The 16,215-nt window shown below is 42.7% G+C and overlaps 1 protein-coding gene across 2 annotated transcripts in view; it reads right to left on the reverse strand.

Annotated features, from left to right (window-relative positions):
- Positions 1-2,413: 2,413 nt before the first annotated feature.
- Positions 2,414-16,215, reverse strand: part of bap1 (BRCA1 associated protein-1 (ubiquitin carboxy-terminal hydrolase)) — a 73,119-nt gene continuing 59,317 nt past the window's right edge. For both annotated transcript variants that reach the window (XM_060835751.1, XM_060835752.1), the window contains 4 exons: positions 13,634-13,806; positions 4,996-5,088; positions 4,083-4,155; positions 2,414-3,224 (listed from right to left, as the gene is read on the reverse strand). In XM_060835751.1, the coding sequence (XP_060691734.1) occupies positions 3,091-3,224; positions 4,083-4,155; positions 4,996-5,088; positions 13,634-13,806 (473 nt within the window). In that variant the 3' untranslated portion in view covers positions 2,414-3,090. The remainder of the gene's footprint in view (positions 3,225-4,082; positions 4,156-4,995; positions 5,089-13,633; positions 13,807-16,215) is intronic.

The following is a 16,215-nucleotide window of genomic DNA, read 5'->3' on the forward strand; positions in this document are numbered from 1 at the left end:
CGCTAAGTGAATTTCAGACAGATAAGATTTGTCACAACAGTAAACATAAATTTTGAAATGATAAATTCCACACCAGTAAATTGACAATTTGCATCAGTTATTGATTTTAAAAAAAACTTTTAAGGAAGTATCAAGTAGCCGAGCTAACTCATAAAACATCTTTTGGCCCTTTTGGGTAAAAAGGGAGGCACGGTGAAAAATAACAATGCCTCAAGTTCTGAAGTGTGAAGCCAGGGGGTGTTCTGAGGAGTTAGGTTTAATCAACACTGATCTTAACTCATCTCTGGTGGTTTATGTTCCGAGCTGTAAGTATTTTTGCTTTTCAGCCGAGAGTTTTCTCCTCTCCCAGTGCGCTTTGCGAAGTCAAGAGGAGGGGGAGAATGGGACTGTGTCTCAGTCTGACTCTCACACCCACTTAGACAGAGCACCCATCCTCTCACCCACACACATCCAGGAGGCTTACTAATACAATCAGTGCAAAGCAGTGCAGGATGGCTTTGAACGTACCAACGGGCACTTCCTCCCACCTGGTCCGACAGTTCACCTTGCCCTTACACTGTTCCTCGTCACCATCCTGTCTCCTCCCCAACTCTTGGGTATGGACTCGGTTTCCCCAGCCCCCAACTCTCATTCCCTTTCTCAAACAGATGCCCCCCACCTCCCCAGCAATCCTCGGCCTGTAGACCTGCTGCTGTGGTTCCAGGCCTAGAACTGCTCCTCCAAGTACTGACTGCTTCCCTCACCATTGAGCTTATCAACAGTAAACACCAGACAGAACTGACCTCTAATTGAAGGAGTCGTACCTTGTAAAGTCTTCCAGTTACACTTACCTATATTTTAAATAGCAGCTCAGTAGGCCCCACAGGATACATCAGTGGGCCACTGGCTGCCTGTTGGACAAGCCTGTGTCAGAATCTGAAGGGACTGTGTAAAAAACACACTGATCTTAGATATTGCGCCTGAAGTTAGTCAGTGGTTCACACCTGTACCTTACTGAAATACGGTTCACAATAAAGTGCAAACATATGAAGGAAATATTTAAAATCCACCATGGAGTGTAGAGCAAAATAAATTGTGACTGCACGAGAGGGTGTGCAGACCAGATTCACCAGGATGTTGCCCTAGGATGGAGCTCTTCAGCTACGGAGCCGAGGCTGGATAGTCTTGGGTTGTTTTCTTTAGAGCAGAGAGGTTTGGGCAGGGGAAGGGGGAAACCTCACTGAGGTGTATAAGATTATGAGGATCATGGACAAGGTAAATCGAACGCATCATCTCCCCTTCAAGTACTGACTTGAGGGAAGCAGTCAATAGTGGAGGTGGGGGTGGAATCATTTTAAGGTAGAGGGCAGAAGATTCAGAGGGGATTGGAGAACAATCTTCTTCACCCGAGGATAATCTGGGCTGGAGGGTAGTTGAGGTCGGAAATGTCACAACCTTTACAAAAAGGTACTTAGGTGAGCACTTGGAATGTCATAGTATTCAAGGCTATGGTCAAGTGCTGGAAAGTGAGAGTTGTGTAGATTTAGGAGTTTGGTCAAGGCAGACTCGATATGATTCCATGACATTTATCATTCTGTATCTTGGGGAGGAAATGACAAGGTTACATGCATATTTTGTACAAGTACCTAATATTTCCAGTATTATACCTGAGAGATCATATGGAGACTGCAATCAGGTCAGGGCCACAGTTGAACCAATGCAAGCAGGAAGTAATACCATGGGAGATCTAGTTTCTGGTGAACAGTAATCACCTTACCAAGTGCACAGGACGTTGGTGAAGCCTCTTCTGGAGTACTGTGTGTAGTTCTGGTCACCCTGCTATTGGAAGGATATTTATTAAATTGGATAGGGTTCAGAAAAGATTTATGAGGCTGTTGCTGGGACTGGAAAGTTTGCACTGTGAAAAGAGGCCGGGACTTCTTTCACCGGAGTGCAAGAGGCTGAGGGGTGACCTTATGGAAGTTTATAAAATCATGAGGGGCATAGATAAAGTGAATGGGAAAGGTCTTTTCCCTAAGGTTGGGGAGATCAAAAGTAGGGGGGCATATTTTTAAGGTGAGAGGAGAAAGTTTTAAAAAGGACATGAGAGGCAACTTGTTTTACAGCGGGTGACGCATACGTGGAATGAACTGCACGAGGAAGTGGTGGATGCAGGTACAGTTACAATAATTAAAAGACATTTGGGTAAGTACATGAAAGGAGGGATATGGGCCAAATGCAGGTAAGTAGGACTAATTTGACTTGGGAACATTGTTGGCATGGACTGGTTGGACCGAAGAGTCTATTTCCATTCTGCATGACTCTATGACATCAACACAACGTAATCTCACCAAATGACGTTTCTGTTCCAACTACAACAATTACCTACATTTAATCCAGGTTGGTTTCAACTGATCACTGACTACACCCGACATTTTTTTTTAAAAAGTGCTCTTTAATTTGAACTCTCAATTAATTCAAAATCGGAATTGTTACCCTCTGAATAAATAGGGCTTTATTCCACAGTTCTGGTTTATCCATCACAGGTCAAGCAACCTAGTTCCTTCAGGTAGTCAGTCAGTGGCCAGACGTGTAACAGTGGTCCTTTAGCAAATCCCCAATATAAATGCACTTCCAAAGACAACAGGGAATTCAGAGGAAAGTTTGAATTTGGATGGTGCACAGCGGAGAAACGATAAAATGGAGCACACTCGGACTGTTTATAGAATGACGAACAAGGCTGTAGATCCCATGTATTCAGTACTGTCCTGCTTGCAAGCATCGAACACTGCTGGGAAGAGCACACAGATTCTGTCTGGGGTTGGTTCATTGTTAGAAGGCAGCTGCTTCATACCAGTGACCCCACTTTTGACTGATCCCATGCAAGGTTTTGGTGGACTGTCGACTGCTCAACGTTTCAAACCAAACTGGAAGTTAGTGTAATTATCTGGCATCCCAGTCCAGTGTCAGTAAAGGGGATGCACAGCTCCACCAGCCGATTCCAGCATGCACAACCTCAGTAAAAAGAGCTGCTGCTAGCCCATCTTGCAGGGATGGGTGGGTCCGATGCTGAAGGGCACGGGTGCCAGGGTGCAAACGGGGCTGCAAGCGTCACTGTCGCTTGGCTTTGTACGGCCGGGAACGTTTCCGCCGGTCTGGCTTGCGCTGTTTGTGCAGGCGCCCGATGCTGACGCCCTGTCTCCTCCTCACCGAGATGTTTTGCTCCACAAGGCTGGCCAGCATTCCTGGTGGGAAATTGAGACAGCGGTGATCAATAACTCAGGGATCCATTCGACTGGAATTCATCTTGGGGAATGGTGACCAAGTAACTTTTAAGAGTGCGACCCTGTGGGTTGGCCACATGGTTCATGTGGGGAAAACAATCACCCAGTCTACCCACACAATATCAACCTTGAGCAATACTAACATCAAATTCCACAGGAAATGTCCAGTTGGGAAAGGATGAGGAACTTATGAGGGGTGGCTTCTGTTTGAAGTATTGGACATTCTTCTTTTGATCTACACTCTCCCCACATAAGCTGAGCTGCTAATACAGCATTGCCCACAGAGGATTTGAGTGGTTTTGACCGACTCAAAGGCCCTGTCAACAAGTTTCTTAATCACAATATTTCATGTCCAACAACATTTATGGTTTGGGATTGTTGAAGTAATACTGCCCTCTCCAGGGTTTCCTGCTGTTAAAATTCTGCGCTCATTATGAAAATGGATTTTAGCACTGCCTATTTTAAAAAACTACAGAGCTAATAGTTCTGACTGAGTATGGGGCAAGGTTGGATTAGGAGCAAGTAACACTCTCACTATGAGGTCGCACTCCAACAGGTGGAGAAAGATGACTCAATACGTTGGTTAACTTTAAGGCACAGCTTTTATTAATCCCCAATGCATGTTTAAACCAGAGTTTAGTTCCATTAGGTGCCACCTTGAAGGGTGCAAAGATGTCGAGATGGCAACATGCCAGACTCTTGTATACAGAAATCAGCAGGTCAGGCTAAAACTAACCATGACTGGTAATTAGTAGCAAAGTTCTTCCCTATTGGTAAAGTCCTCAAACAGACTCAAGGTTTTGACAAACAGTGCCTTACCTTCTTGAGACAGCATAGAGATGAAAGTACAGATGAACTCATCATAATTGTGGGTTCTTCGCTGGTCATCAATCTGGTTAAAAGTAGCACAAAACATGGTCACTGAGAAACTGTTCTTAAAACATACGTGAAACAAACAATTAAGTGACAATTTAATACTCGATGCCCAGCAGCAACATTTTACCGAATAGATGTCGATTGTTACTGCTCAGCTGTTGACCCAATGCTTCAAAGATTATTTTCCTTCTTCAGTTTTTCTCCTCTCATTGAAGTCAAGGAGGATGAGAAAAACAGCTCACAGCCTTGTTCCCTTTAGACTTCAACCAAGATCAAATTTGGGCAGGGATCCAAAATGGGCAGCTGATTTGCTACCAGCCATTCTGCATTGTTGCTGAAGTCAAAGATCATTCCCAGTGACTCACATTGGATTGCAGGTCAAGAATGCATCTTATTCAGAGGTAAATGCAAAACATGTGAAGTTTGAGACTGAGTGACTGACAGTATCAATTCCTTGCACTGTATTCATTCAGTGAGAGTAGATTAAATTCCCTACAGAATGGAAACAGGCTATTCGGCCCAACAAGTCCACACTGACCCTTTGAAGAGTAACCCACCCAGACCCATTCCTACATTTCCCTTTGACTATGCACCTAACACTACGGGCAATTTAGCATGGCCAATTCACCTAACCTGCACATCTTTGGTCTGTGGGAGGAAACTGGAGCACCCAGAGGAAACCCACGCAGACACGAGGAGAATGTGCAAACTCCACACAGTCAGTTGCCTGAGGCTGGAATCTAACCCGGGTCCCTGACGCTGTGGGACAGCAGTGCTAACCACTGAGCCACCGTGCTACCCCAGTGAGAGAACATTACAGACAGAGAGAAAGAAAATAGCTATCATTCCCATTCACCTTATACTTCTTGCGCTTTTCCACTTCCTCCTTAAGGCATATCTCACAGTTCGAGATCTCGGCCTCCACGCACTTCAATAATGCCAGCAACTCCTGGGAACGGCATAAAAGGTTGTAAAATGGAGCCATGTTTCCACAAAAGACTCAGTTAGCTAGCAATACATACAACACCATCTCTCTGCTTCACACCTACCAAGAGGGAAAGTGTAACAAATATAGAAATAAGATGATTGAAACCTTGCTTTTCATTAAAGTTTGACATTTCTCACTGCCCGAGAATAAATGTGATTTAATCTTGCTTACTATCAATTGTTGCCTGATCCATTCACTAAGTACAAGTAAGTACACTATCACCGTGTATGGATAATCAACCTGGGCAACTGTCTCTTGAAACAGTCCACACCTGGATAGTCAGGGGAACTCTCTGCGTCCCCTGCCTACTGTAGTGCGGGTGGGAAGGAGAAGGGAGAAAGAGAATGAGACACTTGTGGGAATATTGGGCTGAGAGGGTGAAGGCAGACGTTTTAACCTTCAGACATTTTTAAAAACAGTGCAAAACAAAGCGCAGCAGCTAAGAATTAGCCCACAGTCAGTTAGGCCATACTGCCCATTTTACCAGAAACAAGCATTTAAAGGGACTTGTCCCTGCAAAGTCCAGGCCTCACAGCAGTCATTGCTGCCACAGCATACAACATCTCTCATTCACACTGCGGGTCATGTTCCGCAGGGTGGGAAGTGGGAAGCAGGGAGGGCTGCTCAGAGACATGCCTGCAGAATCAATATGATTAATTACTGTAGTAACCAGAAAGTCAGTACAGTTACACAGGCTTCAAACCATCCCAAGAAAGAGAATAACAGGCAACCATTTGCAAAAACACAGTTAGTGACATTTAACTAGACACAGTTTGCTCTCTCCTTTATTGAAGTGAGGCCTCTTTTGAAGGGTCCTAGTTTAGGGTTGTCAGAAATTTACTATTACCTTGCCCTATTGCTCTTACCCAAAGTCTATCCAACACCATTTAGTTGCAGCTTTCTGGTTAACTTTTGAGTCTTCCTAAGGAGAGTGAGACTAATTTTGGAGACCGTACCACTGCTCTGACACCAAGACAAGCTAGAACAAAGATGAGGTGAAACCTGGAATATTCTTTGTCATGCTAGATACACAAATCGCCTTGTTTGGTACCTTCACCTGGTTGACACCTCATTTTTCAGTATGCCTGGTGCTGTTCCTGGCATGCCCTCCCATACTCTCTATGGAACCAGGATTGATCCCCTGAATTGATGTAATGGTAGAATGGACGACATGTCAGGCCATGAGGTTGCAGATTGTGTTCGAGTACAATTCAGCTGCTTCTGATGGTCCACAGCATCTTGTGGGTCCCGGTATTGAGCTGTTACATTTGTTCAAAAAGTCTCTCCCATTTAGCATGGAAAAATGCCAGACACGATCAAAACCAAGACTCAGGCTCCGCAAAGACTGTGCTGTGGTCTCTCTTACTGATACTGTAATTGACAGATGCATCTCCAACAGGCACCTCGGTGAGAGTGAGATCTGTTTTGCCCTCACCGCCTGCAGCAGACCCAGTCTAGTAGCAATGTCCTTTAGGACTTGGCTGGCTCAATCTTTCGAGTTGGTGGGCTGTGAGCTTCGCGTGGTCATGAAGGAGAGATCACGTCTGGAGTGAGTATATAGTTTGAGAATTTTGGAGGCCGCTGAGGGAAAGAGCTTTTTGCTTGCTTTTTGGTTCATAGTTTGTAAAGTCTTTTAACAGGTAAACTGAGGTCCAGGGACTGCATAAAACAAAGAGTGCTATCACTGGAAAACTGTAAGCCCACTGATAAAAACAAAGCTGCTAATTTGACTATCTATTAGAGGTTATTTTCACATTGCAAGTAAATAGGAGAAATATGTACAGATTAAAACAAAAAGACCAGAAGGAAACTTCTTAATTTGATTTTTTTAAAAAAAGAATAAGTTAACAAAATTGAGATGCAGGGCCAAGTGATGTACTGGATCTGCACGATGTGGGAATTGGTGGACTCCATTGTGGTGCACAGTGAATACATCAGGAACATGTGTTGACTGCTATAGGAAGTCCAGCTCAGGGTTGATGAACTGGAGTCTGAGCTTCATACACTACAACACATCAGGGAGGGGAAGAGTTACCTGGATGCTGTGTTTCAGGAGGCAGTCACATCTTTTAGATTAAACACCTTGAATGTGGTCGGTGGTCAGGACAGGAAGTTGTGACTGTGAGTGAGGCAGGCAGATGGATCCAGGAGGTAGGGCTGAAGAAACCTCAGCCCTTGAGCTTGCCTAACAGGTTAGAGATTCTTGTTCCTTGTGTGGAGACTGGGGGCTGTAGGGAGGATGAGCAAATTGACCATAGTGCCACAGTACAGGGAGTAATTCAAGGAGTGGGGTGGGGGGAGGAAAGAGAAATTGTGTTGGAGCATAATAGGCAGGGGAATAGACTCTGCTCACTATGACTAAGATGGAGAGTCTTGAAGGATGTGTTGCCTGTCCGGCGCCTAGGTACAGGATGTCATAGCTAGGCTGCAAAGATTCTTGGCATGGGAAGGGAAAATTCCAGTTGTCTTGTCGGTGTAGGTACAACATTAATAGAAAGAGGAAAGTGGTTTTGCTGAGGAGATATGAGCAGCCGGGAGCTACATTAAAAAGCATAATCGGTAAAATAATCTGCAGATTACTACCTGAGCCATGAGCAAATTTACACAGGGCTCAACAATATTAAAGAGGTCAATGTTTGGCTCTAAAGACTAGTGCAGGAGATACAGGTTCGAATTTATGAGACATTGGCACCAGTACTGGGGAAGGAACGAGCTGTTCCAGTGAGAGGGGCTCAACCTGAATCATGCTGGGACCAGAGGCCTGGCAAATTGGATAGCTTGGGATGTAGTTAGGACTTGAAACTAAAGAGTGTGAGGAAGTTGTAGTTAAGGATTGAAATTAAATAGTGAGGCGGCGAGAGGTGGCATCGTTCGCATGGAAAAGCTATAGAACCAAAGGCAAAGGAGAGGGTAGGATTTCAGGTTATTTATGGGGTTGATTGTTGACAGAAAGTAGAAAGAATGGACATAAGGCATGAACGTGACGTTGTACCAAGAAGCCAGAAATGGGTGGGAAACCGTGCAATAGAACAAACTTAAAGGCTTTGTATCTTCACACAGGAAATAGTCGGAATAAGATAGATGAACTGATGGCTCAAATCGAATTAATGAATACCATCTCTTAGCTGTTACAGAAACATGGTTAAAAGGAGATCAAAACTGGGAACTTCACATCCAGGGACATTTGACTTTTAGAAGAGACAGGAAAGGTGGAAAAAGGTGTTGAGGTAGCACTACTGATAAGAAATTAAATAACAACAGTTGGGAGAGATGACCTAAGCTCGGATGATGTACCGTCTGTTTTGGTGAAGGTAATAAAACCAGGGAAAGAAGACATTGATAAAGACAGTGTACAAATCCCCCAACCAGTAGCCACTCTGTGGGAAAGGCTGTGAATCAACAATAATAAGATCATGTAAAAACAATAGATCAATTTTATGGGTAACTTTAACCGTGATGTTGATTAGATTAATCAAATTGGAAAGGGTAGCTATGACAATTAATTCACAGAGTGCTTTAGGGATAGCTTTCTGGAGCCAACCAGAAAGCAGGCCAAGGAAACACTGACTTCACTATTAGAAAAACCGAAGACACATACACCAAATACCACCAACTTCATCAGCAAGGACAACATTGTCAAGGTTTTGGGCCTATGCCTTACCACCCACTTCACCTTCAACAACAAAACCCTACAGACAAATCAACAGAACACCCGTGGGATCTCCGATATCAGGGTTCATAACAGAAGCAATAATGCAGACACTCGAACAAACTTCTGCCAGCCATCCAACCCAAACTTTCGGTCTGGTATGTGGATGACACTCTTGTCATCACTAAACAAAACAAATTAAAGGAAACTTTCAAGGCCATTTTATGCCCTTACGAGGATTCACTAAAATTCACTAAGGTGGAGGAAAACAACAACAAATTGCCATTCCTAGATGTCACAGTACAGCGAACAGCCAATGGGGAACTTCAAACCAGTGTCTACAGGAAAACAACACATACAGCCCAAATATTGAACTACAGAAGCAATCATTCCAACACCCACAAATGAAGTTGCATTAGGACATTATTTCAATGAGCCACCACACACTGCAGCACAGATGAACTACAGAGAGAGGAGGAAAATCACCTATACAGTGTATTAAAAAGAACGGGTAGTTGATGTCCATGTATCCTGGTGGCTAGTTTTCTGTCTGATTGTCCAATGTAGTGTTTCTAACAGTTCTTGCAAGGTATTTTGTAAATGACATTAGTTTTGCTAATGGGTACCCAATGAACACAGTCCACCGATTTCTCAGCAAACAACCCATCCAAAAATCCTATCCACTCTCCCTACATCAAAGGCATCTTGGAAATGACTGCCAGTCTACTCAAACTTCTTGGCATCATGGTAGCCCACAAACCCATGAACACACTAAAACAAAAAGCTAATGAACATGAAAGACCATACTCAGACAATAAGCAAAACTAATGTCATTTACGAAATGTAATGCAAGAAGTATAACAAACACTACACTGGACGATCAGGCAGAAAACTAGCCACCAGGATACATGAACGTCAACTAGCTGCAAAACGACATGACCCTCTCTCACTAGTATCCTTACATACAGATGAGGAAGGACACCACTTCAACTGGGACAACACATCTATCCTAGGACAAGCCAAACAGAGACATGCGCGAGAATTGATGGAAGCGTGGCATTCCAACAGGAAATCTATCAACAAACACATTGACTTGGATCCCATTTACCAGCCCCTGAGTAAAAGAACAGGAAATGACATCACCAACCCAAGGAACCCTAAACACATTAATCAAAAGCAGGCCATACCACCAACGCTTCATCCGGAGGCTCACTGATGATGTTACCTAGTATGGTAATGAAACGTCTGAAAACAAACCTTCTAGCTCAGACAGCAAACCTACATCCATGACAGGATTTAATATTCAATTTGAGGGCGAGAAACTTGGGGCAGAAAATCTTAAATAAAGGGAATTACAATGAAATGAGGATAGAGTTAGCTAACCTTAACTGGGCAGATAGACCGGCAGCTGAAAATGTGTTGCTGGTTAAAGCACAGCAGGTTAGGCAGCATCCAAGGAACAGGAAATTCGACGTTTTGGGCCAGAGCCCTTCATCAGATAGACCGGCAGGAATGACAGTAAGCAAGCAGTGGCAGACATTTAAGGAGATAATGCATGGTTCTCAGCAAAAATCCATCCCAGTAAGATGGGAAGATTCTAAGAGAGAGATAAACCAACAATGGCTAACCAATTAAGTTAAGGAGAGTATAAAGTTAAAGGTCAAAGCATATAAGAAGGCCAAAGTCAGTGACAGCCATGAAGACAGGGAGCAGAGTAGGAGACAATTTAAGACGGTAATTAAGTGTCAACCACATTGCTGTGGGTCACCAGTCACACATGGGCCAGACCAGGTCGGGGCAGTAGTTTCTTTCCCTAAAGAACACCTCCAGATTGATTTTTATGACAACCAACTGGTTTCATGGCCATCATGATAGACTTTTATTACTTCAAATTCCATCATCTGCCATGGTGGGATTTGAACCCATGTCCTCACAACATTCCGGATAACTAGTCCAGTGACAATACCACGAGACCATACCTCCATGAGAGGACTCCAGAATAAAAGGTACCAATCTTCAGCAAATTCAATCCATGTGACGACAATCAACAAACATTTGGAGGTACTGGATTTAGACTCTGACAATATTTCGCCAATAGCCTACTGCAGGACAAATCTAACCTGGCAAATTACCAGCCAATCAGTCTATTCTTGATCATCAGTAAAGTGATAGCAAGTATCTGTTGTAGTTGCCCATGGCTGACTGTGACAAAATGGCTATTAGGGGTTTTCTTTGTAACTAACACAAACAATCAAAGGAAATTTTAGCTATGTAGCAATTCATATAGCTCAAATCATGGCTTTCACAGCTAGATGGCAAAATGGCTGAGTCTTAGTAAGATGGGACTATAATGTAAACAATAATACTCTGGAAACCACACTCTGAGATTTATGATTGGTATTGAAGTAAGGAAAGCTTGAACTTCCTGAGATGAAGCTTTTTAGATAATTATATATTACAGTAGGTACACATTTGTACAAGAATGCAAGTTTAAATTCATTAGATATTTCTGCAAGCAGTTAGCCTTGGATGCAGAGCCTAGTTTAGGATAAGCCATTGGAGAAACCTGTTTCCCCGTTAGCAAGGTTGGAACAAAAAGGTATAAACAAAACAACCTCACAAGAGACTAAAAGCAAGGGAGGGCAGAAACATTTTTAAAACAGGATCATTATGACCTCAAGAGAATAAATACCTTCTGCTTCGCAAACGGAATAAGGGAGAAGTTGTTCCTGAAATCATTTGTCACAGAATCATAGTATTAGTTTAACTATGCATAACTTTACAATTCTCTTTATATTAGAGCTGATATTACAAATATCATAACAATTGATAAAAAAATATTAACATCTTTTTTCATCTTCTGTACTAAGGTCAGTAAGGAGTATGAATTTCTAATGAGAAGTCATTAGTAATAAGTAAGCATACAATGTGACTGGCAAATGTCTAAGAAGGAACATAACAATCGGTGTGGGAATGTGGTCAATCATTGTAGGGGCCCAAGGACAGGTGATAGGGGTCTGGTAACATCACAAGATGATAGGGGGACCTAAGGAGGACCATGAGGTTGTCCATTGTTGATCGTGTATTTGCAGGATTGGATGTTAAGGTCAGAGGGGATGTGGCAAGCACTAATGTCATAGTTGCATGTAACCATTGTAGCGCAGTACGTATTAATATCCTGTATTTTATTGGGAAAGGGTAGATTGTCACTGACCTCCAATCTGAGCTGTAATTAAAAGGGCAAATGGGCCTCACATGAAAGCCAGACTTGGAGCAGTCCCTGACCCCTCCCACACTTGGTAAAGGAGCTCCAAACAAAGATCCATTTCTGCTCCTGACTACAAGACTCAGACACCTCTTTAAAATCCCTCTTTAGCAGGTGTCATCAGCAGCACTTGCTCAGTGACACCCAGTTTGGGGTCCCCAGGGCCATTCAGCTCCCAACTTCCTTACAGCCTTGGTATAAAGACGGACAAAACAGCTGAATTTCAGACATAAGGTGAGAGGTATTGACATCAAGGCTGCATTCAAATGAACATGGCATCATGGACCCCTAGCAAAACTGGAATCAATGGGAATAAAGGGTCATGCTTGGCATATCTGAAGATGGTGGTGATTATTGGACAAAGTTAAAAATCACACAACACCTCATTATATACCAAGTTTATTTCGAAGTACAAGCTTTCAGAGCACTGCTCCTTCATCAGGTAGCTAGTGGGGCAGGATCATAGGACACAGAATTTATAGTAAAAGACCAAAGACAATAACTTTGTCCACCCCAGTCCAACACTGACACCTCCAAATGTTGGTTGTTGGAAGCCAGTCATCTCAGCTCCAGAACATCCCTTCAATTCCTCAGGGTAGTGTTCTAGGCCCAATCACCTTTAGCTACTTCACTGATGATCTTCCCTCCATCATAAGATAAGAAATGGAGACATTTGCCTATGATGGCACAACGTTTAGTACCATTTGTGCCTCCTCAGATACTGAAGTGATCCATGTTCAATTGCAGCAAGCCCTGGACAATGTCCAGGTTTGGGCTGACAAACTGATTGATTCATTTATGTATTGTCACTTGTACCGAAATACAATGACAACTAACATTCATGCCACACAAATGTCAGACAATGACTATCTCCATGACAACTGTTGGCAATGCCTTCAGTGAATTCCACACTATCAACATCCTTGGGATTACCATTGACCAGAAACTCAACTGTACTTGCCTCCTAAGCACTGTGGCTGCAAGCACAGGTCAGAGGCTTGGAATCCTGCAATTCCTGCTTCCTCAAATACTATCCACCACCTACAAGGCACAAGTTGGGAATACACTCCACTTGCCTGGTTAAGTGCAGCTCTCACATTACTCAAAATGTTTGACACCATCCAATTCGAAGCAGTCCACTTGATTGGCACCATTTTGCAAACATCCACTCCCTCCACCACGATATGCACTGCAGCAACTCACCAAGGTTCCTTACATAGCACTTCCCAAATCCATGACCACCACCATCTAGAAGGACAACGGTCACAGATACATGGAAACATTGTCAACTACAAGTTCCCCTCCAAACCACTCGCCATTCTGACTTAGAAGTATATTGCTGTTCCTTCAGTGTCACTGGATCAAATTCCTGGAGCTCCCTCCCTAATGGCTTTGAGGACCTACCTACAGTCAACAAATTAGAGTGGTTCAAGAAAGCAGCTCACCACCACCATCTCAAAGGCAACCAGGGCCAGGCAGCAACTCTCACACCCCATTAGTGAATGAAAAAAAATTGCTCTGAACCAAACAGTGTAATAACCTACTTATTGATGTGAATCATTCCATCGACTAAACACGCGTTAGTCACTTACCTTAGGGGAATATTTTTCTGCAATATTTTGTTCATTGCTTCCACTCCCTGAATATTTCTCCTTCCTGTCGCAGGACCCTGGGGACTCTTTTCCATCCTCCATTTTAACTTCTGTGAGTCTGTCCGCACATTGACGCAATGGTGAGCTTTTAATGGAGTCTGTTTTCTGTTGCTCTATAACCAAAGCCATGACAGTTTACAAACCTATGTCCGAGTAGCAGTTAACAAATATTTCCTAAAAATTTGATATTCAATACCAGGGGAGATCAATCGCAAATTACAGACTGGTCATAAATTTGGAATACCTTATATTCTCAAGCGTTCAAAAATGTCAGTCATTCCCTGAATCTTACCTTTACTAAGATTGCCCCTACAGCATGGAGGATCTAATTATACAACAGCACTATCCAGAAGCCTATAAAGTGAACATCTTGAGACAGGGACCGGATATTAGTGCCTTTCAGAGGTGACCCATTTGCACTTGGCAATTCCGTCAGTTGGCTTATATATGTATTCCACCTTCACACAGACAAATGGTATAACCAATTGTTATATCAAGATTATCACAGAATATTTTAAGATCAATGTGACAAGTGGATTTACAATGACTGAGGAGTTAACAAATTCCTGTGGGGAGGTTAACATTTAACGTCTATTCTTGGAAGTCCTGCTGCAGTAAAAACTGGGGACCACTGGATGCTTGCTGGTGGGACTAGCTACTTACCACTGCATCAATACTGGCTCAAAAAGTGATGTTGACAGGTAGATGAGTTGATTGCCTCCGTTTTTGATGCTTGTGTCCCCTATTTCTTTTCCCATCCTTTCCTTCTTTCCAACTTTCTTGGGTTCAAACTCCAGTCTTCTCTCTCTCTCTCTCTCCTGAAATTGTTTCTTTAGCTGCTCCTTAAATGCTGACTCTTGCTGGGAAGCTCCAGCAGTGCCAGCAATCAAAACTCACTCGAGGATTTGAGAAAACTCTCTGGAAAAGGCTGTTGCAATGAGCCACTACCCTCCGGATGTAAAGAATCAGAGGCACTATTCAAAGAGGTACCAACACTATGTACTCAGCAAAGCCCTGCTTCAACCAACACAACAGAAAACTGGTTTCTTGTCTTGCTTGCTGTTTCTGGGATCGTGACATCTGTTTTAATCTATATAACAATTGTGTACACTTTTAAAAGCAACTCACTGGATATGAACACAATCCACTAAACCTCAAAAGCTTCCCAGTTTATTATGGACAGTCTCTGCCTCAATCCATTAAAGTCTACCTTACTTAAATCCAAAATTCTGGTATCCGATCTTTGCTTAACTCTTACAAATGCTCCATGAGACTTGATCATGTTATGATCACTATTTGAAAAATGCTCATGAACAATTTAGGTCACTAATTAAGTCAGGTTCATTGCTCATTACTATGTCCAATATTGCTTGTCTGCTTGTTGCATCCAAGACATATTGTTGCAGGAAACTTTCCTGCATACACTCTGGAATTTCACAATCTTTCTGGCAGCTGCTTGTCTGTCTCTCCTAGTCTATGTTGAGATTAAACTCCCCCATAAATATGACTCTGTCCTTGTACATGACTGTCTAATTTCAGCATTTATACAATCCAGCACTGGAGCTGCTGTCAGGTGATCTATAAGATACCTATTGTGGTTTTAATGTCACAGGACTAATGATCCAGAAGTTAATGATCTGGGGCAACAGCTCAAATCCAATCATGATAGCTGGCAGAGTTTAAATGCAATTCGTAATAAATCTGGAATTGAAAGCATTGCGACACAGGGTAAACCCTCCTGCTTAATTTAAAACCAGCAACACAAAAGATTTATCTCGTGCAGTAATCTGTAACAACTCAAGTGGCCAAAAACTATTTAAAGTAAAAATTAACAACTTTATTTCTTAAAGTATAACCAAGAATAATTAACTAACAACTATTTACAATTCCTTCGTCTAACCTATCTTCTACTTTCTCTTCTCTAATACTAGTCCAATAAAACTCCCATTTAAGATTTACAGAAAAATCCAAATTTTTTAAAACCAGCCAGCAGTCGAATCTTCTCTTTATCTTCATTGGTACATTGGCTCTCCAGTCAGTGTTGAGGTTTTACTCTGTGCAAATTCTCAGAGTTCTGACTAGCAGTACACAGCTGTTGGTCTGGTGGCAGTTCTCCTCCAAACTGTTCAATTTTCCCCTGTCTTATATCCCAAAGCATTGGATTGTGTCATTGGCTTTTACGATTGTCAACATACTCAATTCAAACTTGATTGGAATTTGGTATTTTTTGGAGTATAAGTTAAACTGCTTCGCCTAATTCGAATCTGTTTTGTCGTTGCCAGGCAACTAGCTATCCCAGTAGCTAGAGCACGTGTTACATTGTGACTTATTGAAAACATTTGGTGCTGTCTCTGCTAGCTTTTACTTTCTTAAAGGTATAGTACACCCACACCTTCATAACAAAAGCTAGCGTCAGAAATGGTGTCCATAAAACTACTACTGATTGTCATAAAAACCCATCTGGTTCACTAATATCCTTTTGGGAAGTAAACCACCATCCTTGTTTGGTCTGCCCTGTAAGT

Source organism: Hemiscyllium ocellatum, chromosome 14, assembly GCF_020745735.1.
Source record: "Hemiscyllium ocellatum isolate sHemOce1 chromosome 14, sHemOce1.pat.X.cur, whole genome shotgun sequence".
Taxonomy (NCBI): Eukaryota; Metazoa; Chordata; class Chondrichthyes; order Orectolobiformes; family Hemiscylliidae; genus Hemiscyllium; species Hemiscyllium ocellatum.